Source organism: Falco cherrug, chromosome 15, assembly GCF_023634085.1.
Source record: "Falco cherrug isolate bFalChe1 chromosome 15, bFalChe1.pri, whole genome shotgun sequence".
Taxonomy (NCBI): Eukaryota; Metazoa; Chordata; class Aves; order Falconiformes; family Falconidae; genus Falco; species Falco cherrug.
The window spans coordinates 21,621,823-21,649,718 of NC_073711.1; the positions used below are offsets into that span (position 1 = coordinate 21,621,823).

The 27,896-nt window shown below is 37.6% G+C and overlaps 1 protein-coding gene across 3 annotated transcripts in view; it reads left to right on the forward strand.

The window, feature by feature from the left end:
- RPS6KA6 (ribosomal protein S6 kinase A6) overlaps nucleotides 1–25,298 on the forward strand; it is a 43,362-nt gene extending 18,064 nt beyond the window's left edge. For all 3 annotated transcript variants that reach the window (XM_055727381.1, XM_055727382.1, XM_055727383.1), the window contains 18 exons: nucleotides 78–158; nucleotides 683–762; nucleotides 3,602–3,708; nucleotides 3,983–4,020; nucleotides 5,716–5,858; nucleotides 6,701–6,771; nucleotides 8,031–8,119; nucleotides 8,570–8,634; nucleotides 10,632–10,734; nucleotides 12,056–12,180; nucleotides 12,470–12,595; nucleotides 13,128–13,217; nucleotides 13,888–14,046; nucleotides 14,497–14,658; nucleotides 15,061–15,137; nucleotides 16,856–16,973; nucleotides 18,879–19,019; nucleotides 19,955–25,298. In XM_055727381.1, the coding sequence (XP_055583356.1) occupies nucleotides 78–158; nucleotides 683–762; nucleotides 3,602–3,708; nucleotides 3,983–4,020; nucleotides 5,716–5,858; nucleotides 6,701–6,771; nucleotides 8,031–8,119; nucleotides 8,570–8,634; nucleotides 10,632–10,734; nucleotides 12,056–12,180; nucleotides 12,470–12,595; nucleotides 13,128–13,217; nucleotides 13,888–14,046; nucleotides 14,497–14,658; nucleotides 15,061–15,137; nucleotides 16,856–16,973; nucleotides 18,879–19,019; nucleotides 19,955–20,080 (1,901 nt within the window). In that variant the 3' untranslated portion in view covers nucleotides 20,081–25,298. The remainder of the gene's footprint in view (nucleotides 1–77; nucleotides 159–682; nucleotides 763–3,601; nucleotides 3,709–3,982; nucleotides 4,021–5,715; nucleotides 5,859–6,700; nucleotides 6,772–8,030; nucleotides 8,120–8,569; nucleotides 8,635–10,631; nucleotides 10,735–12,055; nucleotides 12,181–12,469; nucleotides 12,596–13,127; nucleotides 13,218–13,887; nucleotides 14,047–14,496; nucleotides 14,659–15,060; nucleotides 15,138–16,855; nucleotides 16,974–18,878; nucleotides 19,020–19,954) is intronic.
- The last annotated feature ends 2,598 nt before the right edge of the window (nucleotides 25,299–27,896 follow it).

The following is a 27,896-nucleotide window of genomic DNA, read 5'->3' on the forward strand; positions in this document are numbered from 1 at the left end:
TGCTCAATTTGTATTATACCAAATACATTTGTTTCATGCTGGTCTTTTTGTCTTTTTCTTTTTCCCCTTCTCTGCAGTTCGGGATAGAGTTCGTACAAAAATGGAGAGAGATATATTAGTAGAAGTAAATCATCCATTTATCGTCAAACTGCACTATGGTTGGTATTTTTTTTTTGCTACAGTTTCTTACATTACTTTAAGGCATAGCTGATCTTGTTCTTTCTCAGTTTTGTGGTGTCCATTTTAATGTCCGAATTAGGTTCTAGCAACTTTAAATCACAAAAAGCTAAAAAAGGGAATGTAAACACACGTGTATATAAAAGTTTTAGGTGAAGTCCTCTTGAAATCAAAGAAATGGAAAATTCTTAATTTCTACAGAGACTTATTTTTTCTTTTCATTGAGTTAAAACCAAGGTAATTAATATACTTGGTGTTACCCTGTTTGACAAAGGAGAAATAAAAGAACAGTATTTTAGTGATCTTTTATAACTAAGATTGACTTCTGCGAAGAGGCAAGTAATCATTCAATGAACTACCTTATGTGCTGCTGAATTACTTCAGTTCCGTAACAGAAATATTGCCTTTCATGGGAATTGCCAAGTTGTAAGAGCATTCAGATCCATTTTGTAGATAATCTTTGTCACACAACTATTGATTTTTTTTTTAAATTATTTTTTTTAAGCCTTTCAGACTGAAGGGAAGCTATATTTAATATTGGATTTTCTCAGGGGAGGAGATGTATTCACACGATTATCCAAAGAGGTAAGTACTTAAGATTTTATCTCCACTCAGTGTTAGAGAGGGTTTTGTTGTTTGTTTGGGGTTTTTTTTGTCAGTATAGGATTGTCTTCTGTATTTGTTTCTCCCATATTTCTTGTCATAATCTAGTTTTTAATAACTCAGTGGGACTTCCCTTATAGATGTAACCTTAAGAAACCTGAGTGCACATTGATTAGTAGCTTAAGTTTTAATCTGGTATCTGCAAAGTACAGTTCTTTTGTCTAAAAATGTTTTGTTGCTTGGAGACCTAGCTGAAATAAATGAAGATTTAGCTATGAGCGAAGGGGATGTACAGTTCTTCTGCTTATAGTCAGCTTCAGTGCTCCAAGAAGCCCACATCTTTAAGAGATTTCTGCTGCATTGTAAAATTTCATAATGCTGTAATAGAAATCCTAATGCTTAATCTCACAAAGTGTGAACACTGAGCATTTTTGAGACCACTGCCCTTCATCTAACATTGGCATACAACTGGACCTTTACTTTTTCATTTCTATTTTTGTTTTCTGGGCAGAAAACTTCAGAGGAGGGAATACGATACAACTTTTTTTTTTCTTTATTTACACATTTGCCATTAAATATTTATTATATGTTACCTTAAGTATTACGAACATGTTCATAAGACTTGTATTTTCTTCCTGCAAATCTTTCAGAAAGATCTAAATTTTTAATGGCAATTTCTCAACAGCTTTACAGTAAGAGAGCTTTTCGGTGCTTTCACCACTGTAAATACTTCTCTATTTCTAATGCATAGGAAAAGCCACTTTCCTAAATGAGAAAACTGGGTATATGACTGATCTTTCTCGTGACATGGAGGTAGTTGTATCCTCAGTATGTAAGGTCAGGAGCTAATTGGTTTTTTTTCCCCCCATACACTTTTCTTAAAAATGAAGCTTTACTCCAGGAGCAAGCAAAAGAGAAGGAAGAATTTTAAGGGGGTTTTGTTTTCCTATTTTTATAAAAAGCTGACCTTGGTAAGACAATGGTAATGTCTAAAAATTGAGCTTAAAATTAATTAACCTTGAGGATAAAACGGAGGTTAAAAGCTTAAAACAAAACTGACTGGATTGTAAAGGGTTATTGGAGCAGTAGGTAGGAAAGAGGTCAATTTGTGCTTTGATATAGGATGTCTAATTATAGAGGAAATTCTGGTATAGCAGGAAGAACTATTCTTTTTCACCAGCACAGCTGGGATTACCGAGTGTGCAACATTCTTTGAGGGATGCAAGTCTCTCCGTAATAATACTAGTTAGGCGGTTGCAAGAGGTATGTGTTCCCTTTGGGAATAAAGAAGTAGGTGTCAGGTGTTCTTGTTGTTAAGTCTCTACATGTTTTTGGAAGACTTCAGTTACCTTCTATGATGGCTTTAAACATTCACTCTGTATATAGACAAGAAAAAAAAAAATCAGCTCTCTGGTGGGAAGACAAGGGTTTTTTTCTAAAGTACATGGTAAAACGAAGACAGTGAACAATACGCAAGGGTAAATTCCCCATGGTATTTCATACTTTCCACACTAGGATTGTTTTAATTAATTGTGTTTAGTATGAGGTTATTAAAACACACTGGTCTTTTAAATTCTACATGGGTATGAGAGTTTCAGCTGTGGAAGTGAAATGAGTACGTAATGAAGTTCTCATTGGTAACTTTTAATGAAGTTGGCTTGCATGGTGTTTAATTTAACATAGAAAGCAGATTTAAATGAAGTTGTTGGGAGGTTTTAGGTTACCATTTAGCATCATTGTACTCTGAGATTTGCATTTTGGCTACTCCAAGGAGTAATGATATCCCAGAGGTTTCCTCTTGTTCTTTTGGATGTAGATGAAAACAGTATGAAAATTGCTCTTTAAAAAATCAAGGTGAAATTTTGTGTAGCTTAACAGCTTTATTCATACAATGTTAATACCTATCTTTATGGAAATGAGGAATATTTCTGTTGCCAGTAGAACGGGTAACGTATGTGCAATTTGAAGTACAGATCAGTGTACTACTAAATCAATAAGCCCAGTTACGTTAATATAAGTCTTGTTAGCTGTCTGCCGTGCAGTTGGGATGGTTGTTCTTGTTCCTGGTGCTTTCAACAAATAAGGGAATAGTTCACTTAAATGTCAGATTCAATTCCAGTAATTTAAAGATTACTAGCTTTGGCAGTAATTTGTAGAACATGACAAGAGCCAAGGCAGGTATGATTCTTGTATATAAAATGAGAAGCAACCTGTTGAGTGTTTGGGATAGAAACACATCTCTCAAATGCTCTCTGTGCAACTTCACTCAGTTTTTGAGTATCTCGATGGGGTTCTTCAAATTTCTTTCCCTAGGAAGAGTGAAGTAGGTTCTTTAACGCCTGCTGCAGATTTTCACATTGTTGTTATTTTCACCAAAGTGTTTAATTTGCATACTTTTTTCTAAATTATTTCTACTTTTTTTTTTACTGTTAATGTGAGTTCACAGAGACAGTCACCCAATACAGCAGCCATATACTAAATTTTATGATGCAGTGGAAAACAGTCTGTATAGGATTGTGGCAGGAGGAGTGCTGGTGGTCAATAACACCAAAGATAACAATGAAATTTATTACGTTAAAAGTTAGCTAATGCTCTGCAGTAACTGCTGATGGTTTTGTTTAAGTATTGCGGGTAGTTCTTTTCTATACCTGCTGATTAGCCTATATTAAGACGTAATTTCTGTTAGGTGAATTCATTAAATTTGAGTTCATAAGGTACTTCTAAGTCTTTGAAATTTAGGCAGACAGGACTGTTTGTTTTAGATTGCAGTTTTAAAAACTGAAGACAAGATCAGAAGGTAAATCTATACAGTTCTTATTAGGTTATGTTTACAGAGGAAGATGTGAAATTCTACCTCGCAGAACTGGCCCTTGCTTTGGATCACCTTCACAGCTTGGGAATTGTATACAGGGACCTGAAGCCAGAAAAGTAAAGTAAAATGTATTTTACCACTATTACGTGTATTTTGCTTGTTGCTTTGCATCTTCCACTATAGTGATGTAAAATGTTAAGAATATTTTTGTTAGACTACGTAAACAAATATAAAATGTAAAAAATATATCTGTGATTTAAATGAAATAATATTGGCTTGTTAAATTAATAACAGAAGTTGGAGATAAAGATTATTAACTCTTATATTTTAAATGTTATATGTAAACATTCCTCTTTATGTGTATTGGTGAATGTGAATTTTAATTTTCAGCATTTTGCTTGATGAAGCAGGACATATCAAGTTAACAGGTAGGTAACTCTTATTAGTACAGCACTTTTTGAATATATTTCTGTATAAGCTTTTTGTTATAAGCCTAACATATGTATAGTGGTGGCTGGAGTATGTGAGCCAGTATTTAGAAAGATTTTTATTGTTATCCCTTCCCTATATAATGGTTCTTTATATAGTATTAAGTACTTTTATTGAAGTATTGTAGGTAGTCGGAGACTGTGTCTGATGGTTTTGATCAATTACCAGATCCTGATGTCCATGCAGGTTCCATTGAAGTCAGTTTTCGTGTTGGCTCATGTTTGCATAAGTCAAGTTGCAGTGTTAACAGCAATATTGCTGTAAAGTGCAGATCCTAATTGCTGTGGTTACAATAGAAGAAATGTAGCTACAAATACAAAACCAGACGTTGAATGTGGTTTTTAAAGGAGCTTTATTTGTTAACATACCACCACCACCTGAACTAAAACTACCCACTATTCAGGTTAGAAAGGGAGCTGTAACAAGATTAGCTGTGGAACGCCTTTTAACTGCGGATCAAGACAGCGTAGACCCAGGCCAAAGCTGCTGACTGTGAGGCTTTTAAAAGGGGGCAGAGGTGCTTTCGGTGTAAGACAACTTTAGTGCACAATAAGACTTCTGAGAAATTACTTTTTTTTGTTTTATTTCTGGATTATCACCTTTAAATGTGTAAAATTGCAGAAAAATGTTCTGTGAGGAACAATTAAAATACTAGTTAAAAATTCTAATAAATTATGTATACAGAAGACTGTGACTATTTGGAAACCAAATAATGAATTTCTGAAGCTTTAAATTACATTTAAGGTGATGCTTTTGTATTATAAATTTCATCATATATTTTGATCTATAGATATTGCTATTAGATTACAACAGAAAATGAAGGTGTTTCATAAAAGACTTGATGGAATAATGATGGAAAAAAATTTTATAAAATGCATAATTTAAAAAAATCTGTGTGGTATATTTAAATCCAATTAAATCCTAAATTTCTTGCTTCCTTCTGAAACTGTAGAAGAATAGTTGATGGGATTATTGATTAGCAATCACTTCCCTTTTAAAAAAAAAAAAAAAAGGATGCTTGAGAGCCTCTACTTGAGAGTTGGGCTGATATCAAGGACTTGTGTGTTTAATGGCATTATTCAAACTAGGGGAAAAAAGTATCCTGGGAATGAAGCGAGCAGATATGCCAGACTGTTCCTTACTGAACCTCAGTCAGGTTGTAGAACCATGCTGTCTTACATGACAACAATATTTTTAGTCTGATTTATTTATTCATCATCCGGTAATACTAGACCATGCAGGCTGTGTTCTCTTTGAAACTTATTTTTACTTCTATCCAATTTTTTGAGTCAATAAGGCAGGCAGTAAACAGAAAATAAGAACTTCTGATTATCTTAAGGCTCTAAATGTGTAGTATTTCAAATAATTAGTTATTTTTAGTAGTAATATTGATGGCTAATCACCAATTTAATGTGACTTATAAAATGGTTTTGGTGGTGTGTAGTGAACTGTCTAATGCTATCTCTAGATATCTGGAGTTTCTTGTTCCATGAAGAGCTAGAATAATCACATAATATTCCTGAAAGCCAACAAACAAAAGCTGTCAATACTTTGATTTTTGAAATACTGTATACAGTATTGTGTTTTTTCTGAAATTCTTTACTGGCTGTATTCTTGTAATGCTGTTGTTGTAGACTTTGGACTCAGCAAAGAATCAGTAGATCAAGAGAAGAAGGCCTATTCTTTCTGTGGTACTGTAGAATACATGGCACCTGAAGTAGTAAACAGGCGAGGGCACAACCAGAGTGCTGACTGGTGGTCCTTTGGTGTTCTCATGGTACTGTATGCTTCATTGCTTACCTTGTTTAAGGTCACAAACACACTGCCTTTGTCTAAGTCAATGTGAAATAATGTACTTAGAATAAGCTTGTCCAGGTCTAATTACAAATGCTTGGGTAAGGGGAAGAGAGAATTCAATAACTGAATTGCTACTGAAATGGCAATAATTTGAATAAAACTTGCTTTTCACCTGCTCAGCCTTGTAAGGAGTACTTACCAGGAACCATAAAAGTCATGTGTGCAGTCCACTAGTAGTTTAGAACAGTTGTAGTCAGTATGAAACTTAAGTGTGTATATTTATTTCACATGTTAGTTGATAGTTTAAAAAAAAACCCAAACCTGAAGACTTGGTTTGATGGAGTATTAATTGGGTTTTTTGTAAGAGTAAGACTGTTGAATGAATACTGGAGTGCAGTAGTGAAATAGGCCAGTAGCCACTAGCACTTACACCTTTGCTGTCATGTGTTAGAGCAAACAGCTGAAATATGCGTGTTGACATTAAAAGTAAAGTACTGTTTTAGAATTTATTCTTCTTGCTGTTTTCAGAGCATGCCGACATCTAAAAAACTTGGTTATGGAGGGATTTTATTACTTTAGTTTAAAAGTAGTTTATGGATGCAAAATATTCCTACATCACCGCTACATTACACTTGGCACTGTTGTTATCATGTAAACTGCCAATGAAAACAAGATTTAGATTTGTGAAGGTTTTAAAATAATTTTTTAAAAGCTCAAGCCAGCATGCCTAATGTAGAGATAGGGAAGAGTACAGTACTGAACACTTTGTTTGAGCAACTGGGGGAAGAAGTGTTGATTTAGATTAACATTTGTTCTTTTCAGTTTGAAATGCTTACTGGTACACTACCATTTCAAGGTAAAGATCGAAATGAAACTATGAATATGATACTCAAGTAAGTATACCTTCTTACTATTTTGGAAAGTCAGAAAATGTAATTTTAAACATGTTTGAACAGCTTGTTATAACTTCTTGTGCTTGAAGAGCATTAAGATAGAACAAGAATAAAAAACCCGAAGTGCCTCCCAATAAAGTTTAGATCCCAGACCATCCAAATACTAGTAAGCATCTACAGAAATTAAAACTTAGGAATGGATTCATGTTTTCATTGTAGGTGTATAACGAAGGTAAAGCAGTACTGTGAATTACAGCAGCATTATTTACCGCTCACGTTGTTACGCTCTCTTGCTACTGTCACAGCATACCTTATTTTGTAAGCAGTAGTTAATCAGGCGTTGCTTTGTGTAGGTATGTTTGGAAAGTGCACTTATGTGCTCATATTTTTCATATTAAATTACCTCAGTTACAACAGAAGCTGTCTAACAAGACAGACTGGGTAAACTGGTGATTAGTAAGTGAAACTGTTGGGCAAATGTGTTCTCGTCTTTATTTGTGCTTAGCTAACAAAGAATTTCCTTTGGAGCGCGTGCAGAGCCTTGGGCCTTTGGAGGGGGTGATAGGCAGGCAGGGGTTGAGAGGGGAGCTGTGTTCTTACAGACGCACAGCAGTCTGAACTTACCTGACTATGCGCTTATACTGATGTTACCTGCCAAAGCAGGTGGATTAGATCGCTATCCTCACTTGTAGCTGTAAGTGATGATGCAGTTCTGCATCAAGAAATAAGGAATTTCTTGCCTTAGTGCAATTGTTTTCATAAAATAAGCTTGGTAAAGTCATTAAGCTTTTATATGATGGCTTAACGAGAGGCTCTTGCTTCAAGAGAAATATTAGCAATCACTTCAGGGGCAAGTAATTTGGACTTGGTGAGTCTCTTCTGGCATGGATTCTGGTAGAGGTATTTTGGTGATAATTTCCTGGTGACTTGAAGATATCTTTGAACATACTTACATATTCCTGAGATGATAATTTAACTCTATTTTGGCATGAAACTTGGGAGGTTGGGTGGGATTTCAGGTTTTTGGTCTGGTGTGGTTTTTTTGTTTAGGTTTGCGATGTGTTGATTTTTGGTTTGGATTTATTTTTTTTTTAACCCACTCATACAATGTGAAACTTAAGTGCTAATGAGTTAAATGTGTACACTCTACAAGACTTTGGAATAGATCCTTGATACATCAAATTGTGCAATGAAGTCTTATGTAGACAGCTTTTTAGTAAGATACATTTCTTCCTCTTATTTGTTCTGTTTTCCTTTAGAGCGAAACTTGGAATGCCTCAGTTCCTCAGCCCTGAAGCACAAAGTCTTTTGAGGATGTTGTTTAAAAGGAACCCATCGAATAGATTAGGTTGGTTCATCTGTTTGCATCTTTGAAATAAAAGAAGTTTGGTTGAGTATTTAAAGAAAATATTTGCTAGAGTCATGCGCCAGATGGTCAGTAACGTTTGGGCTTAGATACCATTTCTTCTTAGCTTGGATCATGACTTCCATGGGTTTGGCTAATGAATGATTACTTTTTTGGACCAGTGACTTCTAGCAGCATGCCAAAGCTTTGACAGTGTCAGAGCAAAGAATATTGATTCTCTGTATTTATGGGCTTCTTGTGCTCTGTGTGCCTCCCTGATGAGTTATACACAACTTAATTGAACATTTTATGTCCTTGGAATATTCCTGTATTTAAAATTCCCTCAAATAACCATGTCTATGCAAAATTCGTTCAAATAAACTAATTTTTAGTGCAATCTTCTTCAAAGACTTTGCCCAGAAGTGTTTTAAATACAGTGTTTTCTTTGTTCAGGAGCTGGTTCAGATGGAGTTGAAGAAATCAAGAGACATCCTTTTTTTTCTACTGTTGACTGGAATGTAAGTACAAAATTATTTGAATAAAGCTGTTTTTAATTTTTGTATGTGTTATAGGGTTACAAGTATTTACATCTGAATAGGGCACAATAAACACTGCAGTGCTGCTGACTTACATTCTGGCTTTGCTATAATCTTGGCATCTGGAGCTGTAGTGTTTATGGTATAGAGAGTATTAATTATAAGTTGCACATTTACTTTTTAAATAGTTAAGAGTTGCAGCATTCTAAAGCTTAAATTATCTGTTAGAGCATTTGTAGCTGGGGGAGGGTGCTGGTGTTCCTGTGTACAAGAATCTCTCTTCAGTGAGTGTCTGTCTAGTGCATCCGTGCAGGGCACAAAAAGTCGGTGTGACTAATTCTCTTTGACTTCTCTCTAGTCAGCCACAGCACGTTCCGATCTTACCAGTCATATCCCATTCACAGTCAAAGTATTGGCTGCAGCGCTCTGAGATGATCAGAAGTCCGTATGAGTTCGTGATTGCTTGTTTAAAATTTTAACAAGCAGCTTGATGCTTTTCCTCTGCTGTTCTCTAATCTTTTGAGATGTGCTTCCCAGAAGCGTTCTCAAACCCAAGATCCTCTATATCAAATAAATCCACTCTGAAAACCCTCCTTTGCTATAATGCCTACGAAAGGATAGACACAATAAATAAGATGTTTCTCTGCTGACAGGACTACCTGCAGTGCTAGCCAGTACTGTGCTGAGCTGTTTCTTTAGAGCCCGTTGTCATTATCCTTGTATTTACATTTGAGAAGGTGGTTTTCTAGCTGTGTTTGTGCAGCAGCTACCATAGTCCTGTTTGATTCCAGTAACAGCAAAACTTCACTGTTTTATGTGAGTAGGCTTTGTAAGAGAAGGTTGTGTTGTTATGGCTTCATTATCTACTTTCCTTTTTCTTTTTTTTTTTTTTTTAAGGGACTCATATTGAAATAAATACCAGCAAGGAAGTTTGAAAGATCTGCAGTTTCTAACTCTTTCTTTTTCTTTTTTTCTATTTTTTCTTTTATTTGGCAGTGCTTTGTACTTGCTTCGCTGTAGTGGTGTTGATGACCACTTCTGTGTTTTATCTCATTATTTCTTTGGGATGAATTCAGGTCCCTCTTCCTTGGGTTTTAGGCTTGTTGGGGTTTTTTTAAATGAAATCCACTGCATTTTCTTGTGCAGGAATATTAAATGTAGCAAACTGCAAAAAATAGGTCTGAAAGGATGAGAGAAATGCCAAAAAATGTTCTCAGAACTTTCTGAACTTTACATGGGGCTTTGACATAGTTTGACATGAAATTTTCTCAGCCTTCAATGTAAACATGGCTTGTTGCTGATTTGGGATGCGTTGGGGAATGCATTTTTCTAAAGCATGTTGAGTGAAGGAGGAGAAAAAGGAGCTGTTGTTCTGCTTTCCCTTCCTTCCCCAACTTAGTTTAGTAGATTAGGAAAAACCTGGAATAGAGCTTTGACAGTTGACAGTTCCTTGTCAAGAGGGACATGTCTGTCACTTGTGGGAGATCTTTGTCTGGTACCCGGAACAGAAAGGTGAAGACTATTCCGTATCTTCCTTTTGGGGTGGGTTTCTCAGGGTTCTAAGAACACCATCAGTGACCCGGGTCTGAGATGATGATGGAAGGTAAGATGTGCTATGGCTGTTGCATGTTCTTCTGAATAAGCGAGAGATGAACTAGTGATAAGTAGGAGGTTGCTGTTGTAGTTTTAAAAGTACAGATCTGGTAGATGAGGCAGATTAAGGAAAAAGGACGCTGTATCGTTTGACTTGTTTGGTAACATTTCCCGTACCATTTCAAATCAAAGTTACGTGAAAGTAACTCAGTTTTTCCATATGTATATTTGTGGTTTTCTACTTGCTGTATATTACTCACGCTTTCAGAAGGTTGTTTTAATACAACAATAACATTTTAGTTACTTATTCTTTAGCTTGGCAAAATTACAGCACCTGTGGAAGTTTCAATGACTCCTAACTACATGACTTTGTCCTTCTACTTTAGAAACTGTTCAGAAGAGAAATTCAGCCCCCGTTTAAACCTGCTTCTGGAAAGCCGGAAGATACCTTCTGTTTTGATCCAGAATTCACAGCAAAAACACCAAAAGGTAATTGTGCATGGTTATAAATTGGTGAGGCTCGTAGGACAAGAGGGGTCAAGCTAATGTCACAACAACAAGCGAAAAAGCCAGTGACAAAATTAAAAGGAAGGGATGCAACAGGGTTCCAGTACTTTGAAAGGAGTATGTTCTGCTCAGCAGGTTCCTATTCTTTGAAATATTCTGCTAAACTTTGGTTCGCCAACAAAAAAAAGGAGTACCAACAGCTTAAGTACAGTTTCTAGTTATGGTTTCAAGTCAGACATGCAGTGTTTGGCAAGGGGGAATTATTTAATACCAAAAGTAAACTAAACTAAACTTGATCACAGCAGTGATTATTTTTATGGTCAGTATTCCACTGAAAATGACTTGCTTTAAGTAACTTTCTCAAGCCTATTAAAAGATTTAATTTTAATAATTATAAAACTAGCATAATCATAATTACTTCATTGAGCTGTTCCCTTCACTACCCATGCCAAATTTGACTTTACTCTTTGAGGAAATGGTGATTCAAAGGTAGAGAAGAGCGGGGAAAACGTACAGTGGGTACTGCTAGATCAGTTGCAAAGACATCTCAAATTTTCATAAGCTTCTTGAAACTGTCTTTAAAATATCCCTTAGATTTATCGCACTATGAAAATTTCCAAGTAACTGAACTTGGAAGCAAAGGCAGTGAGTGTAAACACTTACTGCTTAGTATGCTTCAAGTTTCACTTCAGGTTTTCTTTTGTGAATTTTTTGCTTTACTGCTGCATCTAACTTTTAAAACCACTTCTCATGTTTGTTTGGAGAATGTCTGTGGTTTGCATGGGCCACACAGAATTATCAAGCTGTGCCTACTGTGAAATTTCAAACATTGAACTTGGAGGTGCACACGATATAACCTGAGGAAAACTTGGTTCTAATTATTTGATAGTATTACTAATTGAATATCCTTGTATTGCCTCGCTTCTGCCTTGCCAGTGGCACATGCACCACTGAAGCAGCAAAATCTGCAGGCATGCTTACGCAGTCCTTGAACATAAGGCTGTGATCTTCGGTTTTTTCCTCATAAGTAGTGTTGTGCTTCAATAAACTTCTTCCTAAAAGCGTGAATTTGTACATTAGTTCCCGCAGTGTTTAGCAGTATTACTAAAACGCAGGAATACTTGCTTTGTGTAATAGAAGTAAGAGAAGACTGATAACTTTAACTAGAAGTCTTATGCAACATCTGGTGTTACTCTTGTTTACTTTGCTTCCCTCAGAATATTTCTCTAATGTATCTCTTCTGAATGTTCAAAAATAGCCTTCCTGGGATTTAGTCATGCTAATCAAATGTGTATGCTGCTAGATTCGCCAGGAGTCCCACCTAGTGCGAATGCACATCAGCTCTTCAAAGGATTTAGTTTTGTGGCAACTACTACTGTAGAAGATCATAAACTATCACCACTCACCAATATACTGCCAATAGTACAGGTAACGCTTTTCATTGGGAAACTGTTTTGACATGCCAAAGATTGACCAATATTTAATGTTTACAGTCTATTCTTTTTTTGTTGGGGAGACTGTTACAAAATTTGCTCTATTAAAGTGCTTCCATGAGATAGTTTTGAATTCTAAAAAGTGAATTGTAGTTTTTCTGGAGGCAGAATTGGAAAGAGAAGGCATGGGCAAGCAGAAGAAACTTTTGCTGTTGGAAACAATATTATGGTAAAGAGCATCTTGTTGCTTTAGATGACAGCTTTCGTGTGTTTGTGTTTTAAAGCAACTTCATGGAAACAGCGCCCAGTTTACTGATGTGTATGAACTGAAGGAGGATATTGGTGTTGGTTCCTACTCTGTTTGCAAGCGATGTATACACATAGCTACCAACATGGAGTTTGCTGTAAAGGTACTTAAATAAATTTCACTTTGACAGTTCTGAAATTGTGTAGTGGATTTGTAAATTTAAATACATGAATATGCTGTGAGAAATGAAAAAGTGTTTTATTTGTTGGAGTTGTGTATTGCCTTTTATAGCTGTTTTTGTGGGTAAAAGTTATGGTGTTGAAGAACTGGCTTTGCAGTTGCGATCTTGAAGGCTGAGAATACTCTATGATGACGAGAACACCTGAAAAAAAATAAGGTCCGCAAGGGTGGAACTGGGCTGCAGGGAATTAGTGATGCTTTGGATAGTCTGTTACATTTCCTTGTCCATTGGAGCAGAATAGACTGTATTGATGATGTGGTATTAACTGGTAGGAAGGATTGAGCAAGAGGTGAACTAACAGTGGAATGTGAGTCTGGAAGATGCATTAGTTGTGATTAAAAAGAAGTAACGAACTCTAGAAACTTGTTTTGTATTTATATTCTTCAACAGAACAAAAAAAAAGTCTTTATTAAATCTGTAGCCAAGTTGTTTTTCTTGTTGCTGTATTTTGCAGATAATTGATAAAAGTAAGAGGGATCCTTCAGAAGAAATTGAGATTCTCATGCGTTATGGACAACATCCAAATATTATTACCTTAAAGGATGTATGTACCTTTTTTCTCTGCTACCTCTTACTATACAGTACTCAGTAAATAAATATAGATGTAGGGAGGTTTGTATGGCTTCCTTAAATTTCTTGTACATAGTAAAATATATTGGGAGAGCAGTACATATAGTAAAGTGCCAAGTATTTGAAAATGTCCTGATACTAATTTTTTCTAAAGGCTGTTTAATGAACTTGAAGTAAGAGATGATGTAAAGGTAAGAAATGTCACGTTTCTTATTTCACATGAGTAGCTGATGTGTTGGTAATCTGAATCTGAAAATGCGGTTGTATGTCGTCCTGTATACACAGAATGCCAGCAGCTAAAAATTCCCCCATGGAGGGGAGGCAATAGGGAGTGGTAGGGCTACTCTTCTTCTACAACAGAAGTTCCTAGGCTGAAAAATTTCATTACAAGTCATGAATTAACAGTCAATTACCTAGACATCTCACAGAATGACACATAAGCTGTCTTATACTTCATGCTTTAAGGCTCTGAATTGCAGAATAAAATTGGACAGTCCCTGCTGTTTGTGCTTTATGCTCATATGTGAGCAGGTGAACAATCTAGTCTGTAATCTTCATTTATCAGTATGTGTAATTGTAGATGATCCTTTTTAATAGATATGTGTGTATTCATATGTGTATGCACTTGTTAAACTTCTCATCAGGTGTATGATGATGGTAGATTCATATACCTTGTCACTGAACTGATGAAAGGAGGAGAGCTGCTTGATCGAATCCTCAGACAGAAGTTCTTCTCGGAACGAGAGGCTAGCGCTGTGTTATACACTATAACAAAGACTGTGGACTACCTGCACTGCCAAGGAGTGAGTGACTTCTTCTGGCATAGCTTCTTTCATATTTCTTGGAATAAACAAATGCCTTTTGTTATGTGCTTTGGTTGGCTTGTTTTTTATGGCAAAAGGGAAGAAGATTTTTGAGTATTTTATGGCAAAGGTGAATAATATAAACAACTTGCCCTGTTACTCTGGCAAGCCCTTTTGATTCTACTTTTACAGTTTATGAAACGGCAAGTATTTGTTCTCTTATGCTTGTTGGCAAATGGTTATGTTAGTTCTAGTTGTGTTATGAGCCCGCAGACTTTTTTGTGACATTACTTGAACTAGAATTTTTTGTTACTTGAAAGTTACACAGTTGTCTAGACATGTTAATAACTGTATTAATCTAGAGAATAGCCTTTATAAATCGCAAATTGTGTGCAGATAAATGTACGTGCAACTTCTAAGTGATGGATTTTAAAATTTCTTTGTTTAAAGGTAGTGCATCGAGACCTTAAACCTAGTAATATTTTATATACGGATGATTCAAATAATGCTGATTCTATCAGAATTTGTGATTTTGGATTTGCAAAACAGCTTCGAGGAGAAAATGGATTACTTCTAACTCCATGCTACACTGCAAACTTTGTTGCACCAGAGGTATCTTAAGCTGCCGTGTGTTTTGTCTGTGCTGTTTTTGATGCATCAAGTACATAAGCTTTTTAGCAGTACTTAAAAAAAATAATTCTGCTAGTTCTCCTTAAATATAATTATACATACTTTATAAACACTGATGCATATGTTTATAATAAACCTGCCTTAAAAATAGCAGAATCCACCCTCAAAAATAAATGTAAGCCTGTTGAGAATCTTAAGAGATGATGTTCTGGGGAAAAAAATATTGTAGGTAGGTACTGTAAGTAACCTGTATATTGAAAAAGAAATAATCAAGCCTCTGAAATTATCCTGGGATTGACTTACCCTTCCTTAGGCTGTGTAGTGCTGTTGGTTTGGGGTGCCTTTTTAATATAGGAAAAGTCTTCAATACTCTTTGTTTTCTAGGTTCTCATGAGACAGGGATATGATGCTGCTTGTGACATATGGAGCTTGGGTGTTCTTCTTTACACAATGTTGGCAGGGTGAGAAATAGTTCTTATCTTTTTTTGTTTGGCTAAACTTCCAGCATGCTGCATGAATCCATGCTTTCATTAAAACTGTGAGGTATTACCTCATTGATTTGAATGCAGAGTGACGAAGACACTGAGGTGGAACAGGAAGCTATAAATGAATGCATACATAAAATGGGCTTATCTTACAGGTAGGTTCAGGTAGACTTCTGTCTTCTGCAGTGCATGAATGGAGGATGCCAAAGACTGTTCCCGGTTTCTAGGAGAGAGTTTAGTCTGTGAAAGTATGCGGTGGTTTTCTTCTATCTCCTTCTGCCTCTTGTCCTTCCCACCCTAGTACCCTTGTAGTCCACCTTCTTGTATCCACTGCCACAGGCTTACTCCTGGCCCTGTTGTAGAACATGCTGGCTTTTAACCTCTTAAGTTTTCAAAACCACTAAACATTAATTAAGTGCTATGAAGTGCTTAGTGGCTGAATGATAAAAGTTTTTCTGAATTTTGCTCTAACGGAAAAATAGCAGATTTTTTGTGTCTTAGTAGATAACTACTAGCTATTGGAAACTGTTCCTCTTGGTAAATTTGTACTTTCTCTGTGTAAAATCACCATCACCACTACAGCTGTCATCAAAACTCAGATTGCTGTATGATTTAAGTGGAAGTATGCAGATATTGGGCAGTATACTGCCTGCATATTTGAGAAACATTGTCTGAACAAAGGTATGACAGGTCAAAAATGTGGAGGAGGGATGGTCCAGCACGAGTTCCTGTCTTTCCAGTTTTGTTCCTCTTAAGCTCATCAACTGGAAGACTAGAACTAACTGGCTGGGATAGTTCCTAAATATCTGTTGGTGCTGGTTGATCTTTCAGCCATGCAGAGCTTTCAAAGTACTAAGATAGAATGCGTTAGGCTTTATTATTGTTTGCAAGCTAATTTGCAATCTAAGGGGTATTATGATGTAACTGCTTAATCAGAGTAAGATTTGGGTGTTTTAGTTAAAACTAACTTGGTGCTAGCCTATGATCATAAGAGATGCCAGAACATCGTAATACTCTTGACATTGTTAAAAGGTGTATTTAAGTGATTCAGATCAGTTTTCAGATTTGCCAGTTTACTTTGAGCTCATCGTGCTAGGATTTGTAGAAAGTAAGCCATATTTACAGAAAACCCTGTGAACTGTTACAAGCTCCCAAACCCAATGATCATATGGTTTCAGCCTCCCAAACTCACTCATGTAAAAAAAAAACTATCATGAAAATTTTGTTGTAGCTTTTCCACAAATGATAGATGTGTGTACGTTGTGCTCATTCTCTGTGTTTAGGGTATGTGCATTTAATTAGACAATATTGCTCCAGCTTTATTGGGCCGTTCTGTTAGGTTACTGTTCCAGGTTTGGATTACTTCACATGCTTTTGTAATCTAGCATAATTTGTGTTGATGAATCACTTCTGTTTAACTTGGAAGTCTGTGCTCATTAGGATGCATTATTAAGATATTAAGACCTCTTTTTAGTCTGCATTTCCTATTTATTCTACTTGATTAACCACGATTATGGGAAAAAGAAAATAATATAGTTTCAAAGATGAAATGCTAATGTATTTAATAGTATATAGTGTGTTGGCACTGTTGGCAGTGGGATATCTAATCAGAATGGTTCATGAGTTTTTACCAATTTCTTGCAGCTCCTTACGTATAACAGTGCATTTTGTTCTGCTTTTTTTTCTTTCAACAGCTATACTCCATTTGCCAATGGTCCCAACGATACTCCAGAGGAGATCCTGGTACGGATAGGCAGTGGAAAATTCTCTTTAAGTGGAGGCAACTGGGACACTGTTTCAGATGCAGCAAAGGTGTAAATGTGTTTTGGTTTTGTTCTTATGCTTTTGTAGAATGCAGATGAACATCTGCTGAACTGTATAGAATAGACTAGTCTAAAAGAGTAGTTCCTATTATTACCTGCAAACTTTATTGCAATGAAGGCTGTCTAGTCCAACCTCCTGCTCAGAGCAGGGTCAGCTGTGAGATCTGACCAGGTAGCTCAGGGCTTTATTCAGTCTGACTTCAGAAACCTCCAAGGGTGGAGACTGAACAGCTTTCCTGGGCAGCCTTCTCTAACACCTGGCTGCTGTAATGAGAAAAAGCTGCTCCTGATTCCAAGCCAGAACATCTCTTGTTTTACTTCATCCTCTGTCTCCATTCCATTGGCCATGCAGACTAAAGGGACGTCAACCTTCTTGGATGCCAGGTCACGCCGGTAGTTCAGGTTCAGTTTGCTGTCTACCAAAATGGCCTGGTCTTGCTCAGCAAAGGTGGTCCCCAGCCAGTCAGTCAGTCCCACTTAGGTGACAATTTCTTCTTTTCCAAGTGCAAGACCTTGCATTTTTCCATCCTGAATTTAGTATGGCTCTGGTTAGCCCGTTACTCCATCCTGCCCTGCCCTTGAACTCATTAGCTCTTTCCCCACACCTCCAGTTTGGTGCCCCACTGCAGACTCGGCAAGAATGCACTCTCGTCCTTTCCCCCAAGTTGCTGATAAAGATTTTAAAGAAGATAGGTCCCAATGTAGACTTTTGGGATCATCAGTATTTTTTTCTTCCTTATTTTTATTGGATCAAAAGTTGGTGTTTGGGATTCCTTAAACAGAAGGATGAGTTTTTACAATTATCTGTTCATTCTAGTAGTGTAGCTAACCAGTCTTGCATGAATAAGTTAATTTTTTGTAGTGAGATTTCTTAAATGTTCAACGCTGAAATCATTGGATCTTTTGTCATTGGTAGTACTTTCAGCAATTAAACTAGTACTTTAAGAACCAAATATATCTGGATATCTTGCCAAAATCTTGATCAGCTTGATTATGTAGCTGTCCTTTTTATTTAAGGCTGGATGTCTCATCAGTTGCTGGATGTGTTCTCTGGGTTTGGTGTTGGCCTGGTCTGTAGGTATCTTAGTCACCAGCATTACCTTTTATAAAGCTTGGCATTAATATTAAATCTTTTCCTGATCCTTTGAAACAGCACTGTTTGTTCATTTCAGTAGGAGTGATTCAGAATACTTGTTGGCTGATGCTGCCTTAGCACAAGTAATTCACTTCTGTATATTTAAGCATGGTTAACGTTTTGTGCCTAAAACAAAGGGAACATTCTGTCAGCTTGTTCATATTTTGTTTTCTTTCAGGCTCTCTCTGTTCTGTGCCCTTCCCACCCAGCTCTTCTTTTGACCAATGTTGTAATTAGTAGCTTATTGCTAATGCTGCTAAACTGGCAAAAACAAGTGTCCATTTCTGTTGGCTTTGCTCTGTACATTAGCTCCTCAAAGGAAAAATTCATTGATAATATATCACTATATGAATTCAGTTGTAATACGTAGTCAGCAGACTCCAAATGTGTAGTCTGAATGAGATGTTTGTAAATAGCTTTCTTCCATAAAGCCTATGTACTAAATTTTAATAGGTGTTCTATTCTTTAAAATATTAATAACAAACTGAAATATGAAACACAAAAACAACAGTAAGATTCTTTACAATAAAGGCTTGCTCTGTTAAACTGATTAAATAGTACAACACATTGTTTTTGGACCTCTGCAGTGTCAAGGCACAGAATGATCCAATTTATCTGCTGATTTTTGTGTGTGTGTGTTTGCATTGTGTTAATCCCTGCCACACAGGGTACTTTCTTCATTGCTGCCGTAATTAATGCTTTATAGTCTGTATAAGATTATTTTAACTGAATAGTATGTGTTTTTTCATTTTTCTCTAGGACTTGTTATCACATATGCTTCATGTAGATCCACATCAGCGATATACAGCAGAGCAAGTACTAAAACATTCATGGATAGCCTGTAGGGACCAGTTGCCACATTATCAACTAAACAGGCAAGATGCACCACATCTAGTAAAGGTAAAACTGCCTGGAGGCTGAACGTTGCTGGAAATGATGAATGCACAATGAATTGGGTTGGTTTTAGAGCTACAGACAGAACTATTTCTTTTTTCTTTAGAAATGAGCTTTCTTTTGTTTTCCCTAGTACATACGTATTTAAATTATGTGAGCAGACAAATTATTGGTAAACTAATTTTTTTAACTTGTGTATAAAGGGAGAGATTTTTCTGGGTGTTTGTTTTCAAAGATTAAGGTAGCTTTGGCCATATAGGAACCTGACCAGTAAGTTATCTGAGACTGAGACTGCCGTAAGTCTCCTAGTATTCTTATTCAGGCACTTTTTTGGGATTTGTTTCTATGACTGGCTCATGTTGTGCTTTCCTAACATAAATTAATAAACTACACCACAGTTTTCCCACCAGTATTTTACCAGTTTGTTCTGTATCTGTGTTTCTGACTTGTGAAACACAATCATTCTACTGTATGCAGGCGGCTTTTAAGTTGACTTCGTTAGCTTTGCCGGATTCAAAAACAAGGACCTGCGATAGCCAGTCTTAATTGTGTTGTCTTCGTAAGTCAGGACGCGAATAGTCACTTAAGTGGCTGTATTTGAGAAATTGATGCTAATGTAGCTTGAAAGATACTAAAATTCTGACCCACATTAAAAGGTTACTCCTACATCTCAGATACGTAAAAGAAATACGTAAGAAAGAAAAATCTCAGACACCTGTGCTTGGAAGCCTGACAGTTTCAGCAATACATTTTTTAATGGATTTGGGTTTTGTTGGGTGGTTTTTTGGGTTTCCTTTTGCAGGAGAAACTTTAGAGAATGTGCATGACCTGCCATAAGTCCTGTATTTTTTTTAATAGAGTTAAGACATTAAGATTCCATTGTTTTTATTTTCTGATTAAAATGACCCTTACAGCCTTTTATATATTTTGTTGTTCTCTAGGGAGCCATGGCTGCTACATATTCTGCACTGAATCACAAGACATTTCAGCCAGTGTTAGAGCCTGTTGCAGCCTCAAGTTTAGCTCAGCGACGGAGCATGAAAAAGCTAACATCAACAGACTTATAGATCCACTGGGACACCTTAGCAAACAGAAGCAAGGGGAAAATCCAATAAGTGGCTCTATTTTGCCTGACCTGTGATCAAAAGGCATCTATGGTTTCCTGCTACACTACTTGAATTCTGTAAAAGTCCTTTTTTAAAAAAGAAAAAAAAATCCACAGGTTCATACTGTGTTGTTTTACAGGCTGTATCTGTTAAGTTAATTTAAACATCAGGTACACCATAATGGATTTCTCTACATTGTCCTTTAAGAAATCTGTTGCAAATATTCTTTCACATTCTGTATAGTTTTGCTGGGTTCATTTAAAAAATAGTTTAGGGGACCGTTGCCAATGACCAAGTTGTATATAAAGTGTCAGTGTAAGTTTTCTTTTCTTCACACCTTTAGACCCTGCTCTGAAGGACAAATTCTTAATTTTGTAATTGGGCACTTAATTCATTCAACTTAATTCATTTAACTTGTTCATTACTATTATGAGAAGCTGACTAATGTATTGTGCCAGTGTTAAATGCATTAGTGCTAATTTGGAAGGCCTGTGTTTGCATGGTGCCAGTAACTGATAAGTTTATGTGAAAACACAAACAAAAGGGATGTGTAAGATTCTGCACTTTACCTGTTAAACTTAATTTGATTGCTTGTGACGCAAAAGAAATGCTGATTAACAAATGGCCTCTTACAGGAAAAATGAACATTTCTAGTTGTTTCTACAAATGGTATTGTGTCCTGCACCGAGCTGGAGAAAGTAAGTATGTGTATAAACTATCAAAATTAAGGATCCTGGTAACGTTGGTACCACTTCAAAACAACGTCATGCAATCTAATACTACTTGTTATCTATATTGTCTATCCAGTAGTACAATGGCCATGTTTCTGTTTCCTTGGCAGCCTTTTCCACTGAATATACCCAATATTAAGGCTTTTTGGCATAGAAGACAAACTGACACTTTATTATAACAAACTTGGCACATGGATTTTAATTTTTATTTATTTGATTTTTATAGAACATTGCTTCTATCTGAATCTCTCGCTGCATGTACAAATATTACAGAACATAAATGCAAAATTCTGTTTGCCTAACTGTAGGGGTAGCTTGGGAAAATAAATAAGCCTTACAGTGTGCCCAGATAAGGGAATTCTGACCAAGAAATTTCACAGTTACGGAGAAGATACTGACAACACCCTGCTGCCAGTGCTCGCTCACCTTCTTGTCTTGGTGTTAGGACTTGATGTTAGGTGTCAGCTGTTTCTAAATGCTGTGATGGAAAGAAAATTAATTCCAGGGCCAGAATTATCTTGGGGTTTTCAGTCTCAAAACCAGTGCTAACTGCTAGTAGAGTGGGAACTAATGCGTTCAGAGATGATGAGCTTAGAAGTATTTTCAAAATTGTAGACACGACTGTGTTTGTACTGTCATAGTAGGATGAAAATCTGAAGTGTATTGGTGACCAGCGGTTTGGCTGTGTACAGTTAGAGAATCCAAGTGACCAAAACTCACATGTAATTCAGACTGATATGCCATAATTGATTTTTCTGTTCCAGATACCTTTTGGTAGCCAATTACAAGATGCCAGTGATGGCAGAAATCAGTTGTTTGAGATAGGAAAAAAAAGCTTTCGGGAGACTTCTGGCCCAACTGCCAAGAGCGGTGGTAGTAACTCAGATCTTAAAAGGCAGAGGGTGCTGGCTGGTTTTTGCTCATACCTGTGAAGTACTTGGTGGCATTGGAAGTACGGTTAGATAAGCTGCTTTCTTTTGTTGTGGTGGGGGAAGATGGAAATTATCTGGCAAAATAGTTAGGTATGAATATATGTAGATTTGAGACTTAACGAATATAGGAAACATAGGTGTGCTATTTGTATGATGCAGAACATACCCCCTACTAAATTTCTTGAGTGTTTGATAGGTGTTGGAAGCTTTAGCGGCCATTTGTGCCTAGTTTTGAGGTGCCTGTTTGAAATGCTTGAAAGCTTATCAAAGAACACAACTGCTTCCTGGAAAGCTTATTGTTCAGTACAAAACGTGCCCCTTATGCAGCTGGTTCATCCTTCTTTTCATTACTGAAGACCTTTGCCAGCAAGAATGCCTGTAAACCTCTTGTCTACAGTCTGTTAGTATAACTTTTTTGTAAATTTATAAATGACTGCCAGAAGAATTTGAATTCACTCTTAAGGAAAAGAAAAAATAAATAGTGGTGGAAATAAAGCCCCCCCCCCAGTCAAGGTATAATGTGGGTTGAAACATTAAAAACTGTTGAGGATAGAGGGTGATGCGAGGCGTGGAATACAACTGAAGTATCAAATTTGAATTGTCTTCAGCTTTCCCGTAAGGTAGCAGCTGGTCTTTAATGGCTTTATTCATGAATCATTTAACAGTGTTCACATTGGTATTTTCTTTTAGCTTGCTTAGAAGCACCTTAAAAGCATTTTGCACAAAAGCAGTTGTAAGCAGCTGAAGGTACTTAAGTCCTTCTTGGCGTGCAACACAAAGGTGGTAAGAGTACACAAACAAGATAGATATTCTGATTCTCAGCAAAGAATGTAAAACATCTATAAAGTTATCCCTGCTGGTTTTATATCATTACTACCCTTTAGTGCAAGTGCTAGTCCTGGGGGAAAAAGCAAGGTTTCAGTGACTGCAATGTTACAAAGTTGTCTTATCACAAGGAAAACACATGGACAAACACCTTTGTTATGTCTGACAGGCCAGTGTACCCTAGTATGCCAATTTTAATCCTTAATTTGGGGGTAAAAGTTCACTTGCTATTAATATTTCAGCATATCAGTCTTCGAAACATTATGGTTATGCAGGGATACAAAAGAGTTCACTTGCGGTTTACTCTTACTGTATAGTATTTAATGATGATACTCTGTGATGCTTCTTTTTAAATTTCTTGTGTATTTCTCATCTTTGCCCCCCCTGCCCCAACCTTGGGTTTTGTTCAGTTAAGCAGTTGTATGTAAGCAGGATGGTCTGCTCATGTGTAATCAGTTAAATGTTTGAGACTGAAGAACGCTTAATTTGAATGTGCTCTTGACTGGAGTGAAAAGTTAAATTGTTTCACTTTCCTATCATCTCCACACAGTTCAAGATTAGAAACTAATTATGATCTTACTGATTTATTTTTTTTAATAAGTACAATTTTTACAGATACTTACAAAGAAATAGGCACATGTACTCTGTATTTAGAGGAATTTCCAGAGAACTAATGAATATCTTAAATTATATAATTCTTTTGATATGGCTTCTGTTACTGCCAGCAAAATACCTTCTACTCTGATGTTTGGTAATGGCAATTATAAGTAAGTGCTAGTTCTTGCGTGCACACAGAGCCTGATGCGTTCTCACTGATGGGAGCAGATTCCCACAGATGTCAGCGGGAGCAGGCTCACAGCGTTGTGCGGTTCTTTCACCCGTTGGTGATTTGCAGTTTCTATCTTCAGTTTGATAAAAAGCGAGGAACTCTGTTGTATTCCTGTTATGTATCCAAAACCTATGCAGTGGCATCGCTATCAGCCAGTGGCGCCCAGCGAAGAGTGCCCGTACCGAACAGCATCACCGCTGGTGGGTTCGTTTAAGCCACTGTTCTGTGGCTTGTGTAGTCTCAATGCCATTGTTGGCATGTTGTGTGTGTTTTCCCATTGTGCTTGAATCTACTAAATTCTCTTTGACCATGCAGAGACACTAAGGTATCGGTGGTCCAAGCCTCCTGTCCAGCTGAGGCCTGTGCTGTAGTATGGTTCAGATGTTCTCCTTGCATCCGGAGAAGGCGTCCAAAACTTCACCCGAGTCAGTCGTATTGAGCCTGAATTCTGTCTTCTGTGCTTGAATTAATTTTCCAAAGCTAATCTTCCTATGTCCAATAGTAAAAATTATCTCTAGCAAACTTCAGCAGCTGGAAGTTACTTGCAGTGTACTTGGGAACGAGTCGTTTGCAGTGACAGATTGCTGCATCCAGTACTCGGCACTCTGCCCTCAGATGTTACAATTAAAACGTTGAGATAGCTTGTAAGAATTGTTAAATTAATTACACAATACTATAGTAATTATCCTGATTTGTTTCAGTGAAATTAGGCTAAAACATCAATGCAAACAGGGGATTTGTAGCACTTAAGTTACCCAGTCCTATCCAGAATTAGAAGTTTACCAATATTTGTGGGTGGGGATGGAGGAGCAGGTGTTTCTTTCTCAAAGTTTTCAGAAGGCTTCTGAAGCCAAATAGTCCTGATGTAATCCTGTGGGAGCTCTATATGATTTAAAAAAAAAAAAAAAACCAACCAAAAAAACCCAAAAAAAAACCCTCCTCAAAAGCCACTTCAGAAACTTTTCTTGGGTGTGTATTGATACCTGTTGGTAGCATGCCTGCGCTGTCGTTCATACCTTACCATCCTTCTGCATTAACACCCCTTCAGTTAAAGTACATTCCAAATACTGTTCGTCCCTACTTCACTCTATTTTTTCATGTTTACTCCCCCTAATTATGTTGTTGATAAGCTAACATTTTCCTTTCGGAATAGAAGAATGAATACAGATTTTGTTTAAAACCCCACCCTTAGTGTATAGCTAAAGCTGACGAGTAATGATAATAACTTATGGAATTATAAGTGTGTCCCCCAAAAAAAAATCAGTGACTGGTTTTCTTGAGAATTTTCCTATGTAATGAAAGCAAACTTTCTTGAAAGCTGTAAAAGATAGTTAATTGATTGTTTTTCTCTTAATTATTAAGATTTGGGCAATAGCTTATTACCAGTAGTGAGTTTGAATAACGTTTCATCCTGTTTTGGAGTGGTTTATGTGAGAACTGAAAAGATGCTTGAGGTGGATCTCCTTTGCAGGACAAAGTGTTCTCATTTTGTGTGTTTTGCATTAGGCTTATGAGCAGCATTTGCTAAGTAATTGCATTGTCATAATGTCCCAAGCACTTTGGCATCTTGCACTGATACTCTGATTAGAGCTAAAACTCTTCTGGCACGTGACTGGCGATAAATCTCAATATACGAAAGGGCATTAACTGAAAACAGTGTGCAATGAAATACATGCTCTCTGAGGTACTTCAAAGATGAAACTATACAAAAGGTCCCCGTTATCAGATATTGTAACTGTCATTTCTTTCTCTAAGCATATTGTGGATTTTGTATCATATTGTATTTATTTCATTTAATTTTAAAAAAAATGTTTTCTTTAAAGCTCTGTATATATTGACATTAAAGTTTGCATTGTACTACGTTCTCTTCTCCTTGTAAGGCTGAATCTAGTAGTGCATTGTATGGTATGTTGTTTTTCTTTGCACTGTTGCCTTGAATTACGACATGCCAAAGACAACCTCCAAACTGTATTTATTTTTGTTAAAATTTGTGAATAATGATAAAGGTACAGTTTTAAATAGCTGGCAGTTCCTTGAGTAATAGACTAAAAAGGTTGCAGATTCATAATATTTTATAATTGACAAAAATCCATCATTTCTGTTTTGGAAGCTCACTAATTTTTTTTTTAATTTATAAAAAACGATAAGCAAACATTCATAAATTAAATGAACAGTGAATTGCATTATTTGGTAAGCCTTGCCAAAAATCTCACATACATCAAGAGCTGTTTATAAATTTATACTCGCAGTCAAGTGTTTTACGCCAGACTTTCAATAAAGCACACGTTCACCGATAGGATCGATGTATTACTTCAGGGTGGGAAGATCTGCCTTCTATGTTTTTCAGGTATCTAGTCAGATTTGACTTGATCCATTAAGAGGAAGTAATTTTCCTGCGAAGATGTGGGTCTCTGGAAATGCTGGAATACCGGCACTGGCATTATAAATGAGAGTAACCACATTACAGGTGACCTGCATGCCCGGGCAGAACGAAGCTCTGCGCCAGCGTTTGCCAGGAGAGTTCCCGGTTCCCGGAGCTGTCGTAGCCGGCGTTGCCTCCTGGCACCGCGCTGCCGTGGGGTTTCGGCTGGTGAATCGCTGCAGGTCACCGAACTGCTCTGTCCCCTCCGTGCACCGTTCTGGGAAGCCAGGTGAAGTCCTCAGGGCGAGGTGGCAGGACGGCTCAGTATGCAGCTCATCATCCCCATCACGGGGTGCGAATAGGAGATTTTGATATAATGGCATCGATGTTAAATGGCCATTTCTGGGTTTAAAATGCTTCTAAGCTACTTGGTAACTAGTGTTGCTGTTTGGATGCAAAATGGGTTACGGGTAGCTTATTTTTTTAGTTACCCTGTCAGTCTTTAACCTAAAAACCTAAAACATAAATATATATACTTACATATAGATATATCTATAACCTAAAAGCAGGGTTTTTTTTTCCACAGTCCCCTGCAGTAAGTCCACCTCCTGGATGTTTGCTCACACGAGGTGCTGCTTTTAAAAAGCACTTTTGGGCTGGTTTGGTGGAGCCACTTGGCCTGGGGACAGCCTTTGCAGGGGGGCTGCGTCTGGCACTGGCAGCGCGGGGGGGGGGAGCTCTGCACTCCCCTGAGACAAACCCCGCAGCAATGTGGGGAAAGATCAACTGCTTCAGCCTTTGAAATGTTTTGTGGTTTTTTTTTTTAATATTTTCATTAATAAACTGGTAAGTGACATAGGAAAGAAAAAGCAGGAGCTGACCAGGGACCAAGCTCTTTGTGGCAGGAGCTGTGCCCATGCCCAGCAGTGCCAGCCCACCCACGGCGTGTTGGGGGCTCTGGATGTTGGGCTGGGGCTTGGCAGAGCGGTGGTGGTGGTGGTGGTCCTGGGGCCTCCTCCCACTGCAGGAGAGCAAACGGCAAAGCCATGCCTTGGGCTGCGAAGGAGTGGGCAACTGAAGCCATATAGGAGGTAACATCAAAAAGTTTCAAGATGATGGTGAGTTTCCCCCGTTTCAGTGAAGGCAGGCAGGAAAGAGTAACCAAATTGAACAAAAGGATTAAAATAATTTTAAAACAACAAAAGCCCCAAAGTCTCAGGTAGCGAGTTCCTGTAGGCTTGATGAAGATGTGGCTTGTGGGAGAAGAGGCAAGGCATGGATTGAGAGCCAACCAGCCTTACTCATCGGATGCCAGTGAATGTTTTCAGGAACTGGGGACGGGGAGAAGCCTCATGTTGGGAAGGAGACTACAGAATGTGCCTTAATTGCATCCTGCTCGTTTCGCTTTCCCAGGGAATGTTCTTGGAGGCTGTTTTCCCCATGATTGATCTCCGAGGCTTTATGGCTGTAAAATGCACCTTCCCGTGTCTGTCTTCTGTGCTTGTACAGCACGGAAAGTGTTTTGAGGTGAAGAAAATGCTCTCAAAGATACTTAAAATATGCTTCCTTTAGCTGAGTAGCTTTCCAGAGGTGGTCACCAGATGGAGTTCACGTCGTTGGTCATGTCACGGTGTATTACAGTGCTGGGCACGAGGAACGGTGACACTGGGGGCACCAGACCGTGGTTCTTCAGCATAACCGCTTTGGTGACAGCCCTCGAGGATGCAGGGCAGGAGGTAAGGGTTGACTCCGCAGTGTCATGATACACCCACCTTGGCAGAAACCCCGTTCCAGGTTCCTCCTGGTCTTTATGGGGCCAGGGCCGAGACGCGGGGCTGCCTGGGGTGCTGCCTCCTTGCCCCGCCACTAGCACCCACCCGTGAGAGGCAGCGGTGGCTGCTGGTACACTTGCCAACATGTGGATTTAACTCTATTTAATTTCTGATTAATGTTTATTCCCCAGAAGTGGGGATTTTCTCTGGAAGAAAGGGGCTGGGGCTTCTTGTATGCCTCTGGAAAGACATGGAAGAAAACTTTTGCCGCAGTTGTGGCTCCCTTTCCTTCTTGCTCTGCTCCACAGCCTTGAAGGATGGTTTTA